Below are 25,127 nucleotides of genomic sequence, written 5' to 3'. Positions count from 1 at the left end.
ACCTCCGATCGAGATCACGAAATCTAACTGCGTTTCATGTTTCATTTACTAAACATTAAGTATCACAACTATGCTATATGGACAATTAAGATTAACAGACCTCAATTATATTTTGTTCAAACACAAATAAACATTCGACTAAAACACTACGTAAATTCATTCTTTCTATTGTAAACTTCTAATAAACAATAATCTCTGTATGCAACTTTCAAGAAATATTTACAAGTGATCAATGACATCATTTAATTGCAACCAAAAGTTTTTTGATACAAATTAAAGAACTCAAACCATTATAAAATCATTCTAAGATTAAAGTTATTTAATTATCCCAGCCGTTTCAAACATAGTGCAAATGGGATGCCGATGCCAATGGAATTGATAAATTAAATCTGGTCGCTAGTTGGAGACATAAAGTAGCAAATGTAACGTATCATTTCAAAACGCAAAAATAGATAAGCTATTGCCAGATATTGTTCATCAGTTTCAATTGGTTAATTAATTTTGAAGTTTACTTTGCCTTACTAAGCTTTGCCTTTGAAGTTTAGGTTTGTTTTTTGACGCTCACAGGTCAAAAGTTGAACCTTCGCTGCGATCTATCAGACGGAATTTTATGAAAATTATTTCAATAATTGCAAAAGGTTTGTTAACGACAACTTTTTAACATCAAACGCTTAATAAATAATCTTTCTTTACAGTAACGAGTTAATGAATAAAACCAGTTACAATAGGTGGTTTTTATTGAACTTTTTCCCAGTTGAAACTTAATAGAAACTTTTATAATGCAGTCAAAATAAATCTATCATTTTGTCTTACCAACACACTCTCCATCGTTATACTCGTATGGTTCTCCACAATCACACCAATATCCTCCAACAGTATTTCTGCAAACGCTGTTTCCTTTGCACTCATCCAACGGTGTTAAACATTCGTCAACGTCTACAAATGTTTATGAAAACTGTTAAGGTTAAAATCAACTGTCAGGTTAGAATTGTTTGAAAACGGAAGCGAAGGTGTCGGAAATCATTTAAGAGGTCTGGAAGACCATGAAAACGCCCGGTTATAAGCTTAGCAAAAATGAAAAGTCAATGACCTTCATACAGGATTAATATAGTGTTCGGTGGTAAATTCTGTGCAATATAATTAAAGAACGTTATAGGAAAATTAAAAATAATGATACCATCGCAAACTCTTCCGTCTCCCTTAAAACCGTCGTCGCATATGCATTTGTAAGAACCTATCACATTCAGGCACGTCGCATATTCACTGCAGTTGGCTAATGAGGTCGAACATTCGTCCATGTCTACAAAAAATTTTGAACAAAAAAATTGCCTTTCTTTGTATTTAAGATTTACTTTAGATGTTTTCAAGAAAATAATACAAGTTATTTATAATACGGTTGGTATTTATAGAAATTGTACATAGTTATAAATATATTCATAACATTCATTAAATAATTAATCGTTAAATGGCGTTGTTGCATGTAACCTTTACTTACCGTGACAAAGAACTTTACTCTCTATATAACCGCCCAAACAATCACAATCAAAACTTCCTTTTTTATCGACACATCTCGTAGTTTCAACGTCGCAATTGTGAATGCCAAGTTTGCATTCGTCGATATCTTGAAGTGCGATAACATCGTTTTTCAAGTTAAAGTTCTAGTCAACTTAAAATACTTAAAGCTGAGTTGAGTTAAAAATTTAACTTTAAGTTTTTATTTTAAATTTGTACAGTTAGCGTAGTCTTCTAAGACATTTTAGAGCTTACTGGCACAGTGAGTCCCATTTCCTGTATAACCAGGTAGACATTTGCAAACAAAATCTCCTGGGATATTAACACAAACTGCATCATCATGGCAGCCGGCGAGACCTTCCTCGCATTCGTCAATATCTTTTAAAAAATAAAGAAACATACGAACAAACGAATAAATAATAAAGTATAAAACTGTTGGTAACACTATAAAATATTGTATGTAGCCTAATATAATATATAATGTAATAAAATTTTTATACTTTGGTTTTAAACATCAAAGCTATCATATACGGAGCGGTACCTCAAGGAATTGCTCAATATAATCAATCTACAGCTAAAAGTAACTAGAAAAATACCTTCTTCGCAGCAATCCCCGCGCCATCCTGATCCACAAGAACATCCCGTTGGAATCACATCTCCGTTGTAACAGAATCGATTACACGGTCTCTCTTCTGACAATTCGTCTGGACATGGAGTTCCGCCGCATAAGGAATGGACCAGAATGTCTCGATCTCGGGTAGATGTTCCATTTGGACCACATTCAGCTGAACAGTCGCTCCATGGTGTCCAAGGGGTAACTTCACAATCGACTATATATAAAGACGTTGGTTTAGTGGTAAAATCTCTAAAACTTCTTGCTACTAATAATATTTTTATCGCACAGGACTGAGCAAGAAAAGTAAAGTGCGTTCACCTGGACAACATTGTTCATTGCAGGCTTCACTTTGCTCGGTAGGACCTTCACATGTTTTTCCACCACAAGAACTAATCTCATCTATAGATCTGTTTCTCGTGTGTTTACCGCCTCCACAATCGCGATCACAACTACATTATACATTGCACAAATACAAATAATCGTCTCGATTTCTTTACAGCATAAAGGTGTTAAAAAACGAGATTCATTTTAAAGGTTACGTTCATCATGTATGTTTAGGTATACAGTATTATATACATTTTACTGTTTTCTTATAAGGACATAAAGCTGTATTCCGTTACCTGCTCCATTCCGACCAGACAGACCATGCGCAGTCAACCGGACAACATATATCATTACAGGTTTTTTCTTCACTACTGTCCCCGCTACATTCTTCTCCTCCACACGAGTTGGCTATCGATACTGGCCTGTTGCGGCTAATGATGCCTGGAGCGGCTAATGATGCCACATGTTTTCGAACAATCACCCCAATCTCCCCATTCACCCCAAACACAGTCGACAGGACAGCACTGGACATTACAATCGCGTGATTCAGCAGTCGTCCCTGAGCAGCTCGCCCCAGAACAACTTGCAGGGGTTGCAATACTTCTCGAACGGGATTGGGTTCCAGGACCGCAAGTCGCTGAGCACGAGCCGTAAGCGCTCCACGAACCCCACTGACAATTAACCGGACAGCATTGAGTGTTACAGCTCCTTGGTCCTGGAAGGTTACAACTTCCACACGAGCCTTGTGGCTTTGTAACTTGAGGTGATTGCGTTCCTTGGCCACAAGACTTTGAACATGGTCCCCACGTCCATTGGCACGGTGATGAATCACATCGTCTTCTTCGTCGTCTCCTGCGAACCATGGAAATCGTTTAGAATATGGTCTGTACGAAAAGGTTCGTGTCTAACGGATGTTTACTTACCCCCATGCCGATGAACAATAAAAGTTGGAAAAAAACAGCAGCACCAGCAGCAACAGGGTGCAAGTTTTCATTTCTTCTATTATTTTCTGTATTATCCTATGTACTTATTCTTACAACTTGTAGAATAAGAAGTTGCAAGTTCTTAAACGATCTCACTTCGTAAAAGCAAAACTGTCCTACCGCAACAACTTATTTTAAACACTTAAATGCTTTTAGTATGAACATCAAACATGCAAATTTTTACAATCACACGTCTGTTGCTCAGTCATAGTTTATTGGAAATGAATTTTATCTTTCAATTCTGGTTAAGTTGCTTTGTTTTTTCTTTGCTTTTGTACTTATGTCTGTCCGGAATATATACGTAACTTTTGGAGTGTTTGAATTGGAATAACCTTCTTTCTATGCTTAACGTTTTCTCAACAATAAGTGCTTTGTAAATAAACTTATAACCTATATAACAAACAGATTGTCGTTTTATCAAGTCTGGCATTAGAAGTGTGTGTCTATAGGTTGGTAAAACTTTTATAAAAGTTTATCAACTGTTCCGTTGGAAAATATACATTGATATTTGTTTCGCTCTTCATAAATATTTATAATTGTTTGCTTTCCTGGCAAAATTTTTTGTGGAGTGTGATGAGAAAATTTATTTCAAGAGTTACAACACATATTTGTTTAATTTATCTTTTGCTTACTATATCTTAATTTGTCTGTCTTTCTTCCTGTCATTCCCACATATAGCGCAGCATCACGTTTATCAAATCTATGATAAAACTTAACTTGTCCATGCAAAAAATGTGAATTAAAATTGTAAGATGGCTTAAGTTAAAATAATATTATGCAAATTCTAAGAAACTACGCAATGATATAGTAAGCGATGTGAATATCGATAGGGCAAGTTTGTAGGCTACATGTGAAGAGTGCTACATCTTATGGGATATATCTCATCTATTTATGCAGATTTCTTGAATCTAACGAATGTTGTTTCCGCATGCTTGTGCCTTATGATGACATAATAAACGTGTCACTTTGATTTATAAATGTACTTCACGCCGTCACTGTTACTTCATTCAAACACCGTAAGAGTCGAGATTCGGTACGTCATGGTGTTGCCATGACTACTAGGAGATAAGATTGAGCGTTCGCAGCCATTTAAAAGAAGTTTTACGTGTAAAATAAATACTCTCCAGGGTAAGATAAATTGCCAGAAAAATTTAATATTTACCCTGGCCAACAAGCACGAGCTGAGTAAATGTCAATGAACTTTGATATGATCAGATCACGGGACAGTAAAGTGCTTGGGTTGACACTGTCCTTTGAATGGTGACGCAGTTATCGTGATAAAATTTTGAGTTTTACGAAGATTTGTAATTTTTAACTTAACATCAAAGCTAAGATTTTTTTTGTTGTCGTATCACAAACTTGTTCATGTTTCAGTACAAACAAAGGCGCCATAAAGTCTTATCCTTGAGCGATGACCTCTAAAAAAGATTGGTTGTTGCAAGTTTTGAATATTATTTTTGATTTTTACTAAGATCGTCTTTCAATTTTCGTACTTAAGGGATTTCTCTGTGTTTGTGTTTGTTCTGTGTGGTATAAATACAGCTTTGCATTGTTATAGGTGTACATGAAAAAACGTATTTACTGTTTTAAACAGGCTTTCAACAACTTTTACAACGTGACCCAAAAGTGAGCAACCATCGTGAAGAGCAAATAGATTTACTACTTAACTACTGGTTCCTTACTACATATCCAAAAATCCTATTTTGAGCTCTCGGCAGGGCAGCCTGCTTTACCAAACCACAAGAGTTTTTTGGAAGAGTTCACGATTATCGGAAAACACAAAACGTAAAGCTTTCAAAAGTTACAGTAAACTTGAAAACTTACCTAGCAGCTGTGAGAAGTTCCACAAGGCATAACAAGCCTTTATTTCTTGTTTACGAGGTTCAAACATGTCGGGCCATTTCATGAAAAGGCTTGGTCGACAAAACAATACTATGGATATAATTTTTTCATACGGTGCATCATAAAACGCTTTGTGATTTCACGTGTTTTAATAAAAAGTTCCCGGTAGTTCAAATTTGTTCGGACTAGACTAAACTATAGGCAGTTCTATCACAATCGAGTGCAATCTTTTACTGTAAGCACATATTTATTAACAAAAGGAACTATGTTAAAAATTAATTAAACTTAACATTAAATCAAAGTTTATTCAGTGCTGTACCACAGTTAAAAATTTCTTGATGTCTCAGTACAAGCAAAAACGCCATAAGTGTTGTCTTTGATCGATGACCTTTGAAAAACGATTTAAACAAACCGAAATTTTCCTCAAATATACAATAAATTTAACTGCAATGGTTTTTTCAAGGTTTGGGGATTATTTTGAATTTTTACCAAGATCTTTTCCAAGATTTCGTACCTACGGTAAGGCATTTTCTTGCGCTTAGTATAAATACAGCTTTCAGTGTTATAGTATATATGCGTAGGCTACAAGAAAAAACGTCAAAACTGTTTTCTAAGCTTTCAACAACTTTTCAAACGTGACCTAAGTGCAAGTAAACATCTTGAAAAGTATATAGATTATACTGCTGGTTCCCCATTGCGTCTCCAAAGATTCCATTTTGGGCCGTCGACAGAACAACATTTGATGTTGCTCTTTCAAGAAACAAGAGTTTGATTGCAAGGTCTACGCTTATGGGAGGACACAAAAGGTAATGCTTTCAAAAGTTATGATGAAGTTTAACATTCGCGTGGCAACGGTGGCAAGTACGTAACTGACCTTTATTATATGTTTACAAAGTTAAGACATGCGCGGACAATATCTGAAATGGTTTCGCGGACAAAACAATACTATATAAATAGAATTTTCATATTTTCATAACATGCAACAAAAAAAGCAACAATAACTTGATGATTTCACGTTTTTAATTAAAAACTTACCAGTGGTTCAGACTTGTTCGGACTAGACTATAGGTAGTTCTGTCACAATCGCGTACATTCTTCTCAGTATATATTTTCTAACAAAAGAATATATTAATTAAACTTTTACAAGTTACAGTAAAAGTTCCTTACCTTAAACTGAAAATTTTCATAGAAAACAAACAAAATATTGACATCTTAAGGTATTTGAAACGTTGGGGGCAGTCGCTACTGGTTCACAAGAATACAATATCTGTTGTTAAAGTTTGCTTTACAAACTTTTTACAATGTGTACAGAAGCGCTCTAAACTAAGATTAAATTGTTTTTGTCTGCTTGTAAAACCTGTTATTGTCGAATTCCATTGGACGTATCGTTGATTCTGATATAAGAAGATGTTAAGACTATTCATAAGCAAAACGTTTCGAGACGACTCAGGTGACGTAGTTTCTTCACCAAAGAGAGAAGAAACAGTGCAAAGAATAGTTTATGATAACGATGCTTACCTTAACTTACCTTGCGTCATTGTTGCATTTGCTTTGTTTTGGATTTCATACTGCATCAGCTTGCAAACCGTCCTGCGATTCATCTCCGTGTCAGTGGAAGTGGGGATCGTGTTCCCAATCTTGTGGAGGAGGGTATCAAACACCTGTAATAACAAAAAAAGAAGGTTCTTGCGGAAGCTGTGATCTTCCTGCTTTAAGAAATTGCAACACAAATTGCTGCAGGAGAAATTGTCAATGGGCTTCTTGGAGAAGCTGGAGCAGCTGTTCTGCAACCTGCGGTCTAGGAACAAAAACAAGATCGAGAGGATACGCTGTCACTGCTTCCTGTGGAGGGTCCGGCTGCCCAGGTTCATCTACGTCTTCGACATCTTGCAATAACCGCTGTTGTCCCGTCAACTGCGTTTGGGGGACCTGGAGCAAATTCGGAAAGTGTTCGGCTAATTGTGGTGGTGGAATGCAGTCAAGACAAAGAAGTATTATAACCGACACTAGTTGTGGTGGTTCATCTTGCAGCGGTTTATCAACAGATATTCGTCTTTGCAACACTGACTGCTGTCCAGCCGATTGCGTTTGGGACGCGTGGAGTAAATTCAGCTCGTGTTCTGCAAGCTGTGGGGGAGGCACACAAAAACGATCACGAAGCGTTCAAATCAGCGCAAAGTGCGGTGGTTCAACTTGTGTTGGTTTGTCAACAGAAAATCGCACTTGCAACACCCAGTGTTGTCCTGAGGATTGTGAGTGGGGACCATGGGGTAACTTTAGCACGTGTTCGGTAACATGCGACGGTGGAACAAAAATGCGGTCCAGAAATATTACAAAGCATGCAAATTGTGGAGGAATAAACTGCTCAGGTTCGACAATGGAACTGCAAGAGTGCAACGCTCAGTGCTGTCCTATAGATTGTGTTTGGAATATTTGGGAAGAATGGAGCGAATGTTCAAAAACATGCGGACAAGGTTTGAAAATTAAAACACATTCCAGGGCTTATCACTTTTTTCAGGATTTTTCGATTAATTTCATTACATGGTCATTGTAACAAACGATATGATTAATGTAAAATATTGCAACACATTCACGATATTATTTTTATATAAACTTACCCAGGTCTTAGAAAACGTCAAAGAACTGTAAAGACTGCAAGCATTTGTGGTGGAGTCGATTGTGTCGATAACAGTGCACAGGAAGAAACGTGTAAAGACATATGTTGCCCAATCAATTGCAAATGGTCTGAGTGGTCAGTGTGGTCCAGGTGGATGCTTTTAGTATTTTAGGGTTGTTAGAATATGGAATACTGCTTTTTATTAGTTAAAGTCTTTTATGTGTCTATGAATATATTTTTATTAGGAACTATGAAACTTTTACAAATAATCATATTATTTGTAACGATTTTGTAACTCCAATATTCCATTCAAATATAAAGGGGCCGATTTTATACTGAATAATCTGTTATCACTGAAATCACAACCAAATTTGTCAGCGATTTTTTGCAGCTGTGATCGTGAATGCGGGAATGGTACCCGCACGAAAAGTAGAACCATAGATCGCCTCCGCACATGCGGTGGAGATGCTTGCGACGGCCCAACCGAAGAACGTGAATCATGCAAAGGATATTGCTGTCCGAGTAGGAATTTCCTGCTTTATATAGTATTTATACAGTACGTGGTTAACAGTTTAGAACCGGTACCGCTATACTGAAATATGCGTTTGGTTTTCTAGTCAACTGCGAGGTTTCAGCTTGGACAACATGGAGCAATTGCTCAGCGGAGTGCGGACCAAACGGCACTTCAACCCGTGCGCGATATGTTCTCGTGTCTCCATCATGCGGTGGTGTATCTTGCCCCGACGAGTTAACCCAAGAAATACCTTGCAATCGGTTCTGTTTTGACGGTAAAATGACGTCATCAGGGTGCTTGTGCGGACCAGGGTGGTATGGCGAATGCTGTGAGCAAGGTATAAAAATGGTGCTCCCAAAGAATCTTCCCGCTACACCTTGCCTTGCGTTAAATTCCGCAACCTTATGTTTGCTTAATTTCATAATTATGTGACGCAACTTTATATTGTCGATTTGAGTTTGTTTTGTAGATATCGATGAATGCGAAAATGGTATGTACATTTGCCATAGTCACGCGGTATGTGCCAACATACCAGGAAGCTACGTTTGTCTATGTGAGCACGGGTATACCGGAAATGGGACACATTGCTCAAGTAACTTTAAAATGTTTGGTGGCAACTTGATATGTGCTTTGTGGTCTTCCTTTTTATAAGTTACCAAAGATAACTGCAAAAGGTCTGGGACGACCATATTCAGAATTAAACCGTAAAAAATATGATCTGCAGGTTAAAATGACGTAACACTTATATTATACTTATAGACGTTGACGAGTGCACACTCGGAACACATAATTGCGACGTGAAAACTACCAAATGTGCAGATACTGAAGGAAGCTTTGATTGTGAGTGTCTTGGCGGTTACAAGGAAAGTAGAGTAGTGTGCCACGGTAAGTAGTAACTGAGAAAGCAGCAGACCGTAAAAGATGTTATTCTCTTATGCTATATGCAATGCTGTTGGTCCACTTCGTTGAAAAAATTGCTCTCTGTGTTGCAGAAATTAGAATGAAGTGCTTATTTTTATTGCAATTAAGAATTATTTTGATAACAATTTTTCCTTTTTCTCGCCAGATGTTAACGAATGCTACACATCCTTAAATGATTGTCATGCAAATGCAACGTGCTTAAACTCGGTTGGTTCTTTTGACTGTATCTGCAACCCTGGTTTCACCGGTGATGGAAGAATTTGCAAAGGTAATTCAAAGTGTTGTCCAAGACACTCAAATTTGGTAAAAAATTATGGTGAGATTTTTCATTTAAAAGCAGTTTTTATGATGAGCATGCAGGTAGTAAGCATGGATTCAAACAGAAATTATATTAAACGTTTACATCATCAAATGTGAAATGTTTTTGTGCAATAAATTATTATTTAAAATACTATTTTTTCAGACGTAGATGAATGTTTAACACCGTTGGATGAGTGCAAAGGAAACAGCGTTTGCAAAAATACTGTTGGAGGATATTGGTGCGATTGTGGAGAACCATATGAGTATAGGAATGAAGAATGTGTTGGTATAATAAAACCGCTTTTATATTCATACACTATTTCAAATTAATTCATAACCGTTTCTCTTATGTGTTATGTAAATTGTACTGTGAATCGTTTTAATAGAACCGAAATGCTTTTCTTGTCATGTATATACGATCTTTTGAATCGATGTTTACAAAACGTTTATTTCAAATTTAGAACGACTTGAACGTTTACCCATGGAAGTCTGAGCAATAAAACGTCCGAAAAATTTTCAGCCCGGAAAACATATTTTACAGCAGGACTTTGAAATTGCAAAGTGGCCACGAACTTAATGTATTAAAAGATGATTTCACAATTAACAAACGCCTTCAACATCGCAAAATTAGCAAAAAATTATTTTGCATGTAGTTGGTGTAAAAGTCATACGTAATAGGTGTATGGTTCATTACACTGTACGTTTCGACTTTGGTCAGAAATTATACCTGCATTCTCATCACCTGTTACACATTGGTAATGTTTTCATTAACGAATTTTGCAATGTTTGAAATTCTCTGTTATTTGATAATAATTCCTGTGTACGTTTGTGGATTTTTCCCAAACAATTGCACAAAATCGTTGATTACTGTCATATAGTTTACATATATACAGTAAATCTGTCCTTTAAACAAATAAAAAAACTTGCAATTTTTAATCAGAAAAAGTGATGTTTAACACGATTTTCAACAGAAAAAGATATGCTTGGCAAGATATCTGGAGCTTGTGTTGTACTTTATGCGTCCAAACTTGTTTAATTTAAGATTATAATTTGATTCAAAACATCAATAACATAAAAATACATCAAAACTGTCAAAGTACAGAGTGAAACGTTCAGTCGATTCTCGTATTGCGAATTCGATTAATTAACTTCGTGACGTCAACCTTGCAAATATAAACAATCGTGTCTCCAGAATTCTCCTTAGAAGTCCAATTTTTGGCGCTCTTGCCAGACGTTGCTTAATTTTAAAACTTAGCCTTGGAATATAAACATGATTTTTATTCTTAATTAGCAAAATGAGAAAATTTGGGGGATTTCTGCAATGTCAGGGGATTTAGTGATGTATTGACGTTTTTGACTGAAATCCAACGTAAATTAGAAAAAGGTACATTCAGCGTTTCTTATAAGAAAATCGATATCTTTGTGAAAGTTCACAAAGATATCGATAACAATAACAGGCTTGCTTGCTTCCCGTTTAGAAACAAATTATAACTTATACGCAGCATTAAATAAGATTAATGGCGCTTAAATGGTAAGGCAAGTATGTAAAAACAAAACAAAAATTCAAACGTGACTATTGAAGTACAGTGTTAGCATTTCAAGCAAGAAAAATATCAGCACAGGCATCTTGAGCAAACATTATTAAATTTAGAATTTAACGCTATACGTGAAAAGTCACTGAAATCCTAAACATAACAATCATTATAGGCAACAGAAGCAGTTCCGAGTCGAGTAAAATTTCGGTTTATAATAAGTGTATTCTCTTGAACAAACTGGTTTCACAACTATGTTGCTCTTTGATCGTGAAAAGTATAAGTCCATGACGAAATACAGTCATGTGCAAGCAAAAATAGTTAACATGTTTGACGTGGGTTTTATTTGTTTTTGACGGAGGGTTTTGCACAGGTCGACTGCACAGTACTCTTTGCGAGTCTTTATGTAACTGAATAACACAATGACCTTCACTATGTTAATAGCATTACAAGGCTTATTACTTTGTTTCATTTGCAGTTTTTCTATGGCTGCTCCATGGTAAGTGCAAGTTTGTTTCTAATATTTCTATATCTATAAATAAAAAGAAGTTTACTATTTTCTTCTTTGATGTGTTGTAGGACACCCGGTTACCCGTTCTGTGACAGGTCTCCTTGCTTGTGGAAGTGGGGTCAATGTTCTCGATCGTGCGGTGGAGGAATTCAAAGACCAAAAATTATAAAACCAAGTGGCAGTTGCGGAACTTGCTATCTTCCACAAGCAAAACGTTGCAACTGGTTTTGTTGCCCAAGACATTGCATGTGGGCATTTTGGGGTGCCTGGAGCAGCTGCTCTGCGACCTGCGGCTGGGGAAAACGAACAAGGTCAAGAGGTTTTGTCACTGCTCGCTGTGGTGGTTTATCTTGTTATGGCTCGTCATTGTCGTCGGAGTTTTGCCATAGTGACCCTGTCGACTGCGTTTGGGGACAGTGGAGCAGCTTTGGAATGTGTTCGCAACAGTGTGGCGGCGGAACGCGAGTTCGGGTTAGAAGTATAAAAACGGAAGCTAGTTGTGGTGGTCAATCTTGCATTGGCTCGACGAGTGACTTTCTTTCCTGCAACACGGGCTGTTGTCCCGTAGACTGTAAGTTGGGACCTTGGAGTAGCTTCGATTCATGCTCAGCAACATGTGATGGTGGGCTGCAGACGCGTTCCAGAGCGATCCAGACCACATCGAGTTGCGGAGGATCTATTTGCCCAGAACCGTTAAGTGAATCCCGGGAATGCAATACTCAATGTTGTGCTGTTAACTGTATCTGGGGTGGTTGGCAAGAATGGAGTGGGTGTACAAAAACATGTAATTCAGGTATGAAATAACAGAAATCTGTGTTTTGTGTTTAATGTTTTCATGAAAATTATGAAATACATATGATTTGCTGTGAGGAATCTTCTTAACAAACATCTTTACCAAACGAGTTATCAACCAAATCTTATAGCCAGATGATTGCAATTTTTAGGGCTTCGAACACGAAGAAGAACAATAGAAATGGCCAGTGCTTGTGGTGGTGAAGAATGTGCTGGTGAAAATGCGGAGGAAGAAACATGCAATGACGTATGCTGCCCGGTAAATTGTCGCTTGTCCGACTGGTCCATGTGGTCCAGGTAGGCGTACCCTATTGCTATTTAGTTAAAATGGCGATTTCTAGTTAAAATTTAAACCTAAGGTTTGGATTATTTCTGTTGATACCGGGATTTTGTTGGTGTGTTGGTAACTTAATTTAAATGTAAAGTTAACAAGATCTTTACGTATAGTTGCGATCGGGAATGTGGAACTGGAACTCGTACGAGAAACAGAACGATAGACGTAGTTGGCTCATGTGGTGGAACTGCTTGCGAAGATTTAACCGAACAAAGTGAATCTTGCAATCAACGTTGCTGTCCGGGTATGGACAAAGTAATTTACATATACAAACATGTTTTTAATTTTAGGATAAACATTATCCAAATTGGTCACGATATGCAGATGAAGACGTGACAATATGCAGATCATCATGTCTCAAATCGTGACTTTTGAATCAACACTAGTATTGCCAAGTTTTTTGTTCAACCATTTACTGCGTTCAGTAATAATAATTTCGCTTGTATTTGGTAACAGTTGACTGCCAGGTTTCGCCTTGGACACCTTGGAGCAATTGCTCGACAGAATGTGGGCCAAGCGGAACTTCCAATCGTGAGAGATTCATACAAGTGCAATCTTCATGTGAAGGATTGTCATGTCCCGATGATTTGATTGAAAACAGACCTTGCAATCGATTTTGTTTCAATGGAGAAATTAGATCAACTGAATGTTTTTGCGAGTTGGGTTGGCGCGGGACATGTTGCGCGGAAGGTAAAATTGTTTTGTTTTCGGCGTATTTATTGGTTTGTTAAGTGCTTTAGGTATTTTGTCCTCTTCAGACTAACTAAATAACAATAACTACCCACAATTACTTCATGTCAAATAACGTTGTTACAACAGAGACCAAGTTAAGTGATTGGACCATTATTAGGTTCATACAGTAACCTACCAAAAATATGTTTAATTAGTCTATACCACTGTAATAATCGTCTAAAATCTCAAGAAATAATTACCTATTAGATGTTGACGAATGCACCGAAAAATTGGCGGTTTGTGATTCAAAAGCGCTCTGCGAAAATTTTGACGGAGGTTTCTTATGTTTATGCCCAGACGGTTACACAGGCGATGGATATAAATGCGCTAGTAAGTTCAAAAGAAGTTTTGAAAATATAGTTTTCTTATTCGTCATTTAAAACAATCAAAATCAAAAGTTTTTTAAAGTATTTTTGAAGTTTAAAACAACCAATTAGTGAACTCAGACTTCAACGAATGTGCCAGTGGGATCAATAATTGCGACCTACAAAGAGCAAGATGTGTGGACATAGATGGAGGTTTTCTTTGTGAATGCCGCAGTGGATACTTCGGAGATGGAGTGAAATGTGAAGGTATTCGGTTCTTGGTATAGCTTTTCGGATGACATTTTGTTTCAACATATGTTCAGTTCTTTAACCAAATGTATTGCAAAATGAATTTATTTATTATTTCAAAAATTTCTCTGCGTAAATGTTTTGCCCAAACCTTATAGATGTAGATGAATGCGACGAAGGAAGCCATAACTGCAACCCTAACGCAGTTTGCACTAATATTCCGGGAAGTTTTGAATGTCTCTGTTCCCAAGGGTATACTGGTGATGGATTGCAATGCCAACGTAAGACTTTTATAATGGTTGACTTTTGACATCTTTGAACATTACTTTGATATTAATTTTGTCAGTGTATATAGTATCCTATATTTATACTGAAAACCAAAGTAATCCAATCTACCGATCTTTACTGTTTCTATTCATTGGTGTCTTCTGCCATTTAGGCATGGACATCTGTGCCAGTGGAGACCACAACTGTGACCTAGAAAGAGCAAGATGCATTAATATCGATGGAACGTTTTTCTGTGAATGTCTCAGTGGCTACACTGGAGATGGGATCGAGTGCAAAGGTATCGGATGTAAACTATCTTGCAATTGCTCCTTATTTCTGTATAGATTATGAGATTATGAGCGGTTACTTGCTATAGAAATGATAAACACTGCTTTTTATAGAAAAATGCTAACTTCTTATTGTTTTAACGTTTCAGATATTGACGAATGCATTCTAGGTGTTAGCAATTGTGATTCCAACGCCATATGTAGCAATATTCCAGGAGGTTTTGTATGTTCTTGTGCTGAAGGCTATACTGGGGATGGGATTTCGTGCAACGGTGAGTGAATGTAAAACGGTTTGTCATTGTTGTGGTGAATAGAGGTTCCATGAGAGAAGTATAGTAAAAAAATGGATTCAAAACAGAGTTGTAAATGGGTCTTATATTGCTAACCCGAACCCGGTTCTTACCCGATAACATATTTAAAGCTCGAATTAGACCCGAAATTTAAATTTACTAAATGAAAAAAGTCATCTTTTGATGCCATTTTTTGACTGTCTTCTCTTTTTAAGTTGCTGCGCGTCTCTGGGATAAGTGTTTAGCACTCCGTGCGCATGCCCATTTGCGTAAAGAAAGTGAAATTATGACACAAAACTGTCATGGCTGTTGCAGAGTGTAAGTATAAATTCGGACTCAAATTTGGCTAGATTTTTTTCAAACTTAAGCCCGAACTCTGCCAGAACTCTGCCCGAACCCAAACCCTACCCGAAACTCCCGGCCCGACTTACAACTCTGATTCAAAATATTATGAATAATTTTGAAACCTTTGCAGGACCGATTTATCTTCTATCCATGTATATATATACGCAGATATTGATGAGTGCATCTCAGGAGAAAATAATTGTTCTCCCAACGCCGTATGTGGCAATTTCCCGGGAACTTTTGAGTGTGCTTGTGTAGAAGGATACACTGGGGATGGGACCCAATGCGTATTAGGTAACTTTAAAACATTTTTTATTATAGTTTTAAATTTGTTGTTCAGTACAAAAATGAAATTCTTATCACGCTCAAGTCCAAATTCCGAATTTGACGACGCAGTCTTGGTTCATGGTAATTGTTTTTAAGCATGACTTTGGTTACAGACATTGACGTATGTGCCCCTGGAAATCACAACTGCGACCCACAAAGGGCAAGGTGTATAGATATCGGTGGAGATTTTCTGTGTCAGTGTCTGAGTGGTTACACCGGAGTTGGGACGGATTGCCGTGGTATGTGCAGTTGACAAAGTTATCAAAAACAGACGTACACAATCTTTTAAAAATTATACAAAATCGGTTTACACAAGTTTTCTATATAATTTTTTAATTACATTAAAACACTTAATGTTATTTGAATTATGCAAACAGATTTTGACGAATGTCTGGAAGGTACCAGTAATTGCGATCCAAATGCATTATGCGTTAACTTTCCTGGAGGTTTCGAGTGTATTTGTCTTGATGGGTATATCAGTAACGGAACACAATGTTCAAGTAAATTTTCACAAATATTAATTGTGATATATCTGTACAGTAAGCTTACAGCAAAGAAAATCTAGACAACTTAATTAATTAAACACTTTTGCCATATACAGAAATAAGCCAACAGCCAACTCCAAACACAGGAATCGATCCGTGCTTAAACTGTGACCCAGAGAAAACCAGCTGCGTTGACAACGATGGCGATTTTGTTTGTGAATGCTTGCCAGGTTACACCAGGAATGGAGAGAATTGCGAAGGTGTTGTGATTCTGTGATATCCTGTCAATTTTATACGTTTACTTCTGAAAAAGAAAATAAGTTATATTAATTTTAGGTAAAACTATTCGCAGTTAAGCAAATAATTACATGTGGATTTGAAACGTAAGAACAAATTTTCTTTGACAGCAAAAGAGACAGCTTAATAATTCTGTTACCTTTGTAAAAACACTGCTTTTTTATACAAAACTGCTAACTTCTTATTGTTTTAACGTTTCAGATATTGACGAATGCATTCTAGGTGTTAGCAATTGTGATTCCAACGCCATATGTAGCAATATTCCAGGAGGTTTTGTATGTTCTTGTGCTGAAGGCTATACTGGGGATGGGGTTTCGTGCAACGGTGAGTGAATGTAAAACGGTTTGTCATTGTTGTGGTGAATAGAGGTTCCATGAGAGAAGTATAGTAAAAAACAATTTATTCAAAACAGAGTTTGTAAATGGGCCTTTCATTGCTAACCCGAACCCGGTTCGTACCCGATAACTTAGTTAAAACTAGAATTAGACTCGAAATTTAAATTTACTAAATGAAAAAGTCATCTTTTTAATTGATGCCATTCTTTGACTGTCTTCTTTTTTTAAGTTGCTGCGCTTCTCTACGATAGGTGTTTAGCACTCCGTGCGCATGCCTATTTGCGTAAAGAACGCGAAATGATGACACAAAACTGTCGTGGCTGCTGCAAAGTTTAAGTTTAAATTCGGACTCAAATTTGGCTCGCTTTTTTTTCAATATTAAGCCGGAACTTTGCCCGAACCCAAACCCTACCCGAAACTCCCGGCATGACTTACAACTCTAATTCAAAATTATTATGAATAATTTTGAAATCTTTGCAGGACCGATTTATCTTCTATCCATGTATATATATATGTAGATATTGATGAGTGCATCTCAGGAGAAAATAATTGTTCTCCCAACGCTGTATGTGGCAATCTCCCGGGAACTTTTGAGTGTGCTTGTGTAGAAGGATACACTGGGGATGGGACCCAATGCGTACTAGGTAACTTTAAAACATTTTTTATTATACTTTTAAGTTTGTTGTTCAGTACAAAAATGAAATTCTTATCACGCTCAAGTCCAAATTCCGAATTTGACGACGCAGTCTTGGTTCATGGTAATTGTTTTTAAGCATGACTTTGGTTACAGACATTGACGCATGTGCCCCTGGAAATCACAACTGCGACCCACAAAGGGCAAGGTGTATAGATATCGGTGGAGATTTTCTGTGTCAGTGTCTGAATGGTTACACCGGAGTTGGGACGGATTGCCGTGGTATGTGCAGTTGACAAAGTTATCAAAAACAGACGTACACAATCTTTTAAAAATTATACAAAATCGGTTTACACAAGTTTTCTATATAATTTTTTAATTACTTTAAAACACTTAATGTTATTTGAATTATGCAAACAGATTTTGACGAATGTCTGGAAGGTACCAGTAATTGCGATCCAAATGCATTATGCGTTAACTTTCCTGGAGGTTTCGAGTGTATTTGTCTTGATGGGTATATCAGTAACGGAACACAATGTTCAAGTAAATTTTCACAAATATTAATTGTGATATATCTGTACAGTAAGCTTACAGCAAAGAAAATCTAGACAACTTAATTAATTAAACACTTTTGCCATATACAGAAATAAGCCAACAGCCAACTCCAAACACAGGAATCGATCCGTGCTTAAACTGTGACCCAGAGAAAACCAGCTGCGTTGACAACGATGGCGATTTTGTTTGTGAATGCTTGCCAGGTTACACCAGGAATGGAGAGAATTGCGAAGGTGTTGTGATTCTGTGATATCCTGTCAATTTTATACGTTTACTTCTGAAAAAGAAAATAAGTTATATTAATTTTAGGTAAAACTATTCGCAGTTAAGCAAATATTGACATGTGGATTTGAAACGTAAGAACAAATTTTCTTTGACAGCAAAAGAGACAGCTTAATAATTCTGTTACCTTTGTAAAAACACTGCTTTTTTATACAAAACTGCTAACTTCTTATTGTTTTAACGTTTCAGATATTGACGAATGCATTCTAGGTGTTAGCAATTGTGATTCCAACGCCATATGTAGCAATATTCCAGGAGGTTTTGTATGTTCTTGTGCTGAAGGCTATACTGGGGATGGGGTTTCGTGCAACGGTGAGTGAATGTAAAACGGTTTGTCATTGTTGTGGTGAATAGAGGTTCCATGAGAGAAGTATAGTAAAAAACAATTTATTCAAAACAGAGTTTGTAAATGGGCCTTTCATTGCTAACCCGAACCCGGTTCGTACCCGATAACTTAGTTAAAACTAGAATTAGACTCGAAATTTAAATTTACTAAATGAAAAAGTCATCTTTTTAATTGATGCCATTCTTTGACTGTCTTCTTTTTTTAAGTTGCTGCGCTTCTCTACGATAGGTGTTTAGCACTCCGTGCGCATGCTTATTTGCGTAAAGAACGCGAAATGATGACACAAAACTGTCGTGGCTGCTGCAAAGTTTAAGTTTAAATTCGGACTCAAATTTGGCTCGCTTTTTTTTCAATATTAAGCCGGAACTCTGCCCGAACCCAAACCCTACCCGAAACTCCCGGCATGACTTACAACTCTAATTCAAAATTATTATGAATAATTTTGAAATCTTTGCAGGACCGATTTATCTTCTATCCATGTATATATATATGTAGATATTGATGAATGCATCTCAGGAGAAAATAATTGTTCTCCCAACGCTGTATGTGGCAATCTCCCGGGAACTTTTGAGTGTGCTTGTGTAGAAGGATACACTGGGGATGGGACCCAATGCGTACTAGGTAACTTTAAAACATTTTTATTATACTTTTAAGTTTGTTGTTCAGTACAAAAATGAAATTCTTATCACGCTCAAGTCCAAATTCCGAATTTGACGACGCAGTTTTGGTTCATGGTAATTGTTTTTAAGCATGACTTTGGTTACAGACATTGACGCATGTGCCCCTGGAAATCACAACTGCGACCCACAAAGAGCAAGGTGTATAGATATCGGTGCAGCATTTCTGTGTCAGTGTCTGAGTGGTTACACCGGAGTTGGGACGGATTGCCGTGGTATGTGCAGTTGACAAAGTTATCAAAAACAGACGTACACAATCTTTTAAAAATTATACAAAATCGGTTTACACAAGTTTTCTATATAATTTTTTAATTACTTTAAAACACTTAATGTTATTTGAATTATGCAAACAGATTTTGACGAATGTCTGGAAGGTACCAGTAATTGCGATCCAAATGCATTATGCGTTAACTTTCCTGGAGGTTTCGAGTGTGTTTGTCTTGATGGGTATATCAGTAACGGGACACAATGTTCAAGTAAATTTTCACAAATATTAATTCTGTTATATCTGTACAGTAAGCTTACAGCAAAGAAAATCTTGAAAACTTAATTAATTAAAAACTTTTGCCATATACAGAAATAAGACAACAGCCAACTCCAAACACAGCAATCGGTCCGTGCTTAAACTGTGACCCAGATAAAACCAGCTGCGTTGACAACGATGGCGATTTTGTTTGTGAATGCTTGCCAGGTTACACCAGGAATGGAGAGAATTGCGAAGGTGGTGTGATTCTGTGATATCCTGTCAATTTTATACGTTTACTTCTGAAAAAGAAAATAAGTTATATTAATTTTAGGTAAAACTATTCGCAGTTAAGCAAATAATTACATGTGGATTTGAAACGTAAGAACAAATTTTCTTTGACAGCAAAAGAGATAGCTTAATAATTCTGTTACCTTTGTAAAAACACTGCTTTTTTATACAAAAATGCTAACTTCTTATTGTTTTATCGTTGCAGATATTGACGAATGCATTCTAGATGTTAGCAATTGTGATTCCAACGCCATATGTAGCAATATTCCAGGAGGTTTTGTATGTTCTTGTGCTGAAGGCTATACTGGGGATGGGATTTCGTGCAACGGTGAGTGAATGTAAAACGGTTTGCTTTTTTGTGGTGAATAGAGGTTCCATGATCGAAGTATAGTAAAAAAATTGATTCCAAAGAGAGTTGTATATGAGTCTTATATTGCTAACCCGAACCCGGTTCTTACCCGATAACTTATTTAAAGTTCGAATTTGCTCGGAAATTTAAATTTACTAGATGGAAAAAGTCATCTTTTGATGCCATTCTTTGACTGTCTTCTTTTTTTAAATTGCTGCGAGTCACTGCGATAGGTGTTTAGCACTCTGCGCTCATGCCCATTTGCGTAAAGAAAGCGAAATTATGAAGCAAAGCTGTCGTGGCTGCTGCAAAGTTTAAGTTTAAATTCGGACTCAAATTTGGCTAGCTTTTTTTCAAACTTAAGCCCGAACTCTGCCAGAACTCTGCCCGAACCCAAACCCTACCCGAAAGTCCCGGCATGACTTACAACTCTGACAAAATATTATGAATAATTTTGAAACCTTTGCAGGACCGATTTATCTTCTATCCATGTATATATATATGCAGATATTGATGAGTGCATCTCAGGAGAAAATAATTGTTCTCCCAACGCCGTATGTGGCAATTTCCCGGGAACTTTTGAGTGTGCTTGTGTGGAAGGATACACTGGGGATGGGACCCAATGCGTATTAGGTAACTTTAAAACATTTTTTATTATACTTTTAAATTTGTTGTTCAGTAAAATAAGGAAATTCTTATCACGCTCAAGTCCAAATGCCGAATTTGACGACGCAGTCTTGGTTCATGGTAATTGTTTTTAAGCATGACTTTGGTTACAGACATTGACGTATGTGCCCCTGGAAATCACAACTGCGACCCACAAAGAGCAAGGTGTATAGATATTGGTGGAGATTTTCTGTGTCAGTGTCTGAATGGTTATACCGTAGTTGGGACGGATTGCCGTGGTATGTGCAGTTGACAAAGTTATCAAAAACAGACGTACACAACCTCTTAAAAATTATACAAAATCGGTTTAAACAAATTTTCGATATATTTTGTTAATTACATTAAAACACTTAATGTTATTTGAATTATGCAAACAGATTTTGACGAATGTCTAGAAGGTGCCAGTAATTGCGATCCAAATTCATTATGCGTTAACTTTCCTGGAGGTTTCGAGTGTGTTTGTCTTGATGGGTATATCAGTAACGGGACACAATGTTCAAGTAAGTTTTCACAAATATTAGTTGTGTTATATCTGTACAGTAAGCTTACAGCAAAGAAAATCTAGACAACTTAATTAATTAAAAACTTTTGCCATATACAGAAATAAGACAACAGCCAACTCCAAACACAGGAATCGATCCGTGCTTAAACTGTGACCCAGAGAAAACCAGCTGCGTTGACAATGATGGCGGTTTTTTTTGTGAATGCTTGCCAGGTTACACCAGGAATGGAGAGAATTGCGAAGGTGGTGTGATTCTGTGATATCCTGTCAATTTTACACGTTTACTTCTGAAAAAGAAAATAAGTTATATTATTTTAACTTTAAGTGAAACTATTTGCAATTAAGCAAATAATGATATGTGAATTTGATACTTAACAACAAAGTTTCTTTGACAATAAGAGAGACAGCTTTATGATACTATGACGTTTGTGAAAACATGAAACACCATCTCGTTATCTAACTAACTGATATCGAATAAAACCTCATTTCACAGATATTGACGAATGTGAGAGTGGAGTCCACAAATGTAATTTACAAAGTGCAAGCTGTACTAATACGGACGGAAGTTATGTTTGCGAATGCTTTCCTGGATACATTGGAGATGGAAAAACCTGTAGAAGTATTTATGAAGAATGTTTTTCTTGTTTTAAGCGTATCAATGGTTTTTGATTTTGAAATCTCTAAATCTGGTTTGGATTTCAAATATGACATGTACAACTACATTTTCCATCATACAAAGTATTGTGTAAAATACAGGAAAGAGTTATTACCTTCCCTAAAGAAACACGCCTGTTAGTGCCAACTACAGTTAAAATAGGAAATATGTTACGTTTTAGAAGCAAGCAGTTGTTCATCGCCGTTGGTTGATTGCCATGTAAATGCTACATGCTTTGAAGCTCTCGATTCCTTTGACTGCGTTTGCAACCCCGGATTTGTAGGAGACGGTAGAGATTGCTCAGGTATTTAAGCTCATCCATAGCAAGCAGTTTGAAGAATAAAAACGTCACATGCCTCAAACGCATCTTATTTACAAGCAAAAAATGCTTAAAAACTTTTGTTTGGTTTCTTTAGATATCGATGAATGCTCATTGAATGTAAGTGTTTGTGGTGGCAGCAGTGTTTGTATAAACACTATCGGAGGACATAGATGCGTTTGCGAGGAGCTTTTTGAACACAGAGACGGAGATTGTGAAGGTAAGCATGCGTAGCGATAGCAGAAATAATTGATTTTAAAAGCACAATAGTTGGACACGCTAATTTCTGTATAATTTGATGGCGCTTAGTTGCAGTATAGTTAAAATTTTCCCTTCAATGGTAGACTTACCCTAACACAAACGAATCATTTTCTTTAAAATATTTGTCAAGCGAATTTTGTTTTCAGAAATCGTTCTTGACCCAGCACCAATCAATTAGACACCCTTATTCACATCCAACAATATTTTACCGCCAACGAGTTTTTTTTCACAAATTGTTAACCACAAATTGGCTTAATTCCACCTTGATCTAATTTTAAAAAACTGTTAGAAAACTTAAGTCCAAAACGAATGACAGCATACGGTACTTTTCTTTAGTTTAGTGATGAACATGATCTTGATATAAACCTAAAAACAAACACTCGTAAAAATTTCATTCCTTACATTATGTATACGCACACTTCGATGTACACTTTCTTTTGTAAAGCATATATTGTATATAGTTTGGAAATTTTAATCAAATACGCCGCAGTGTCCTTACCAGGTCATCGAACTCGAGTCACAAGTTATGTCAAGTCATTTACCTTCTAAGACTCAAGTCAAATTGCGTCATTTGAAAGTAGTGACTCTGGTCAATTCGAGTCTTTTTATAAATATGACCTAAGTCATATTGAGTCAACCGATATCTGAGATCAAACAATGCAGAAAGCAAAAACACCATTTCTATCAACAAGAAAAGTTAAGAAGTTTCATAAACTTTGTTTCGTTTTGCTGCACTGTACGCGTATACACAAGTAAGATCATTTTAAGGTTCATTTTACTGTGTTGAGCAACACAATAGCACATTTGTTTTTCTTCATTGCTGAATTGTATAATAAAAATGTAACAACTCGAGTCAAGTTGAGTCATTTCAAATATTGTTTCGAGTCAAGTTAAGTATTTTATGTAATTTCGAGGGTATAATTAATACTATTACGGCTGTTTTTTTTGAAGAGAATTCTCTGGTCAAATTGAATAGCCTACTAATACTCCATAGTGCTTTGGCAGGTTTAAAAAACGACTGTCCGATTACATCGTCAATGGCAAGTTATAAAAACATTTGGTCTAGACTTGAATTATTAATCTCTAAAGTTGAGTACCTGAGCACACTGACCGGTAGTGGTGTGGATCAAAATGCGCAAACGGTGTCAGGAAGACTTGGATAGTGGTCAAACTACGCGAGCAAAATAGACTTAATGGCCTTAAAATCTTTTTCTTTTCTAAAAATCTCTTTTTTAAAAAATTTTTTAATCACTGTTGAATTTTGTTGCTAATCATTATAGAATTAGCAATAGAGTTTTACCTGATAAGGATTTATCCAAATTCTAATAAAGCGGATTTTTCGGAATTAAGTCGTTTACAAAATCAGCAAACATCGTTTTTTAGTTCGTGCTATGAACCATGTGAATAGTAAAAACTTGTGCTGTTATTGAAAAAGTGTCCGTCTGTTATCGGCAAGTTGCTTGTATACTGCAGTGATAACCATCTCATCATTACACTACTGACGTCAAACAATGCCGGTAATTAAATATGAAATGTAAACGTTTTAGACGTGTTCATTTTTTCGTGTTCTTTAGTTTTGTCAAAAGTCTCGGGCAGACCGCAGTTTTGATTGATCACGACTGCGAGCAACCACGATTCGAAAGAAACTTTGGCTTTTGTCTTTCACTTTTTACCGTTGTGCTTTACACTTACACTTCGACGCTTTCGAAATATAAATCCATTTTCTTTTGCACTGAAGAATCGTTACAGCGAGAGAGTATAAATTATAGGAAAGCGTCGAATTAAGGTCGGGTATCACGATATTGGACATGGTTATAAATTCTGTAAAATAGTCCAGCGCAAACCGCCGTCGCTACCGACGTTCAGATTTTACAGATAAGTTGTTGGGCAAGACATTTGGAGCCCGTTGTACTTTTTGCGACAAAGCCTGTCTGATTAAGCACTATTATGTCATTAGTTAGTTGATAATACATCAAAACTGTCAAAGAATTTATTACAAATTGAGACGATCAGTCGTCTCATGCATTGTGTTTGAAGCATTCAACATCGTGACATCTTTCTTCCAAATATAAATGATCGTGTCTCTGTAAGTTTTTAGTTGCAAGTCCACTTCCTGTCGGTTCTGCCAGACATTACTTCATTTTAAAGCTTAGCCGTGCAATAAAGAATGGATTTTTATCTTAATTAACTAAGTGAGAATGCTTTCGACGTTTACGGAATGTCGAAGATTTGTGACAACCAGTAACTATGCTGACATTCCTGGCTCGGAGTATGGAAGCACATAAGTTTTAGAAGAGCACGTCTAGCGATCTTTATAAAAGAAAATGATGTCTTTGTGAAAATTCATAATAATTTGCCTCACTTGCGTCCTGTTTAGAAACATAAGTCGCAACCTACAGAGTGCAATGAA

The 25,127-nt window shown here is 36.6% G+C and overlaps 3 protein-coding genes across 3 annotated transcripts; 2 read left to right on the top strand and 1 right to left on the bottom strand.

Annotated features, from left to right (window-relative positions):
• Positions 1-142: 142 nt before the first annotated feature.
• Positions 143-5,326, bottom strand: LOC143466200 (uncharacterized). The gene is made up of 9 exons (XM_076964837.1): positions 5,260-5,326; positions 2,749-3,304; positions 2,447-2,577; positions 2,109-2,342; positions 1,768-1,890; positions 1,496-1,621; positions 1,178-1,300; positions 814-936; positions 143-593 (listed from the first exon to the last, which is right to left on the bottom strand). Exons 1-9 carry the CDS (start codon positions 5,324-5,326, stop codon positions 562-564), a joined length of 1,515 nt encoding a protein of 504 aa, XP_076820952.1. The 3' UTR covers positions 143-561.
• A 1,371-nt stretch (positions 5,327-6,697) lies between these two features.
• Positions 6,698-10,659, top strand: LOC143466270 (coadhesin-like). The gene is made up of 9 exons (XM_076964929.1): positions 6,698-7,751; positions 7,900-8,044; positions 8,286-8,416; positions 8,512-8,745; positions 8,878-9,000; positions 9,168-9,293; positions 9,475-9,597; positions 9,793-9,915; positions 10,091-10,659. The coding sequence occupies exons 1-9, from the start codon at positions 6,779-6,781 to the stop codon at positions 10,120-10,122; spliced, it is 2,010 nt and encodes a 669-aa protein (XP_076821044.1). The 5' UTR covers positions 6,698-6,778; the 3' UTR covers positions 10,123-10,659.
• Positions 10,660-11,524: 865 nt separating this feature from the next.
• On the top strand, positions 11,525-23,569 carry LOC143466266 (uncharacterized). The gene is made up of 33 exons (XM_076964925.1): positions 11,525-11,660; positions 11,741-12,465; positions 12,617-12,761; positions 12,912-13,042; positions 13,255-13,488; positions 13,738-13,860; positions 13,968-14,102; positions 14,243-14,365; positions 14,524-14,649; positions 14,788-14,910; positions 15,442-15,567; positions 15,714-15,839; positions 15,978-16,100; positions 16,202-16,345; positions 16,584-16,706; positions 17,236-17,361; positions 17,508-17,633; positions 17,772-17,894; positions 17,996-18,139; positions 18,378-18,500; positions 19,030-19,155; positions 19,301-19,426; positions 19,565-19,687; positions 19,789-19,932; positions 20,171-20,293; positions 20,822-20,947; positions 21,094-21,219; positions 21,358-21,480; positions 21,582-21,725; positions 21,976-22,101; positions 22,319-22,441; positions 22,554-22,676; positions 22,864-23,569. The coding sequence occupies exons 1-33, from the start codon at positions 11,584-11,586 to the stop codon at positions 22,893-22,895; spliced, it is 4,791 nt and encodes a 1,596-aa protein (XP_076821040.1). The 5' UTR covers positions 11,525-11,583; the 3' UTR covers positions 22,896-23,569.
• The last annotated feature ends 1,558 nt before the right edge of the window (positions 23,570-25,127 follow it).

Source organism: Clavelina lepadiformis, chromosome 7, assembly GCF_947623445.1.
Source record: "Clavelina lepadiformis chromosome 7, kaClaLepa1.1, whole genome shotgun sequence".
Classification (NCBI taxonomy): Eukaryota; Metazoa; Chordata; class Ascidiacea; order Aplousobranchia; family Clavelinidae; genus Clavelina; species Clavelina lepadiformis.
The sequence above is the reverse complement of the archived record's forward strand: the minus strand, read 5'-3'. Positions and strand labels throughout refer to the sequence as shown.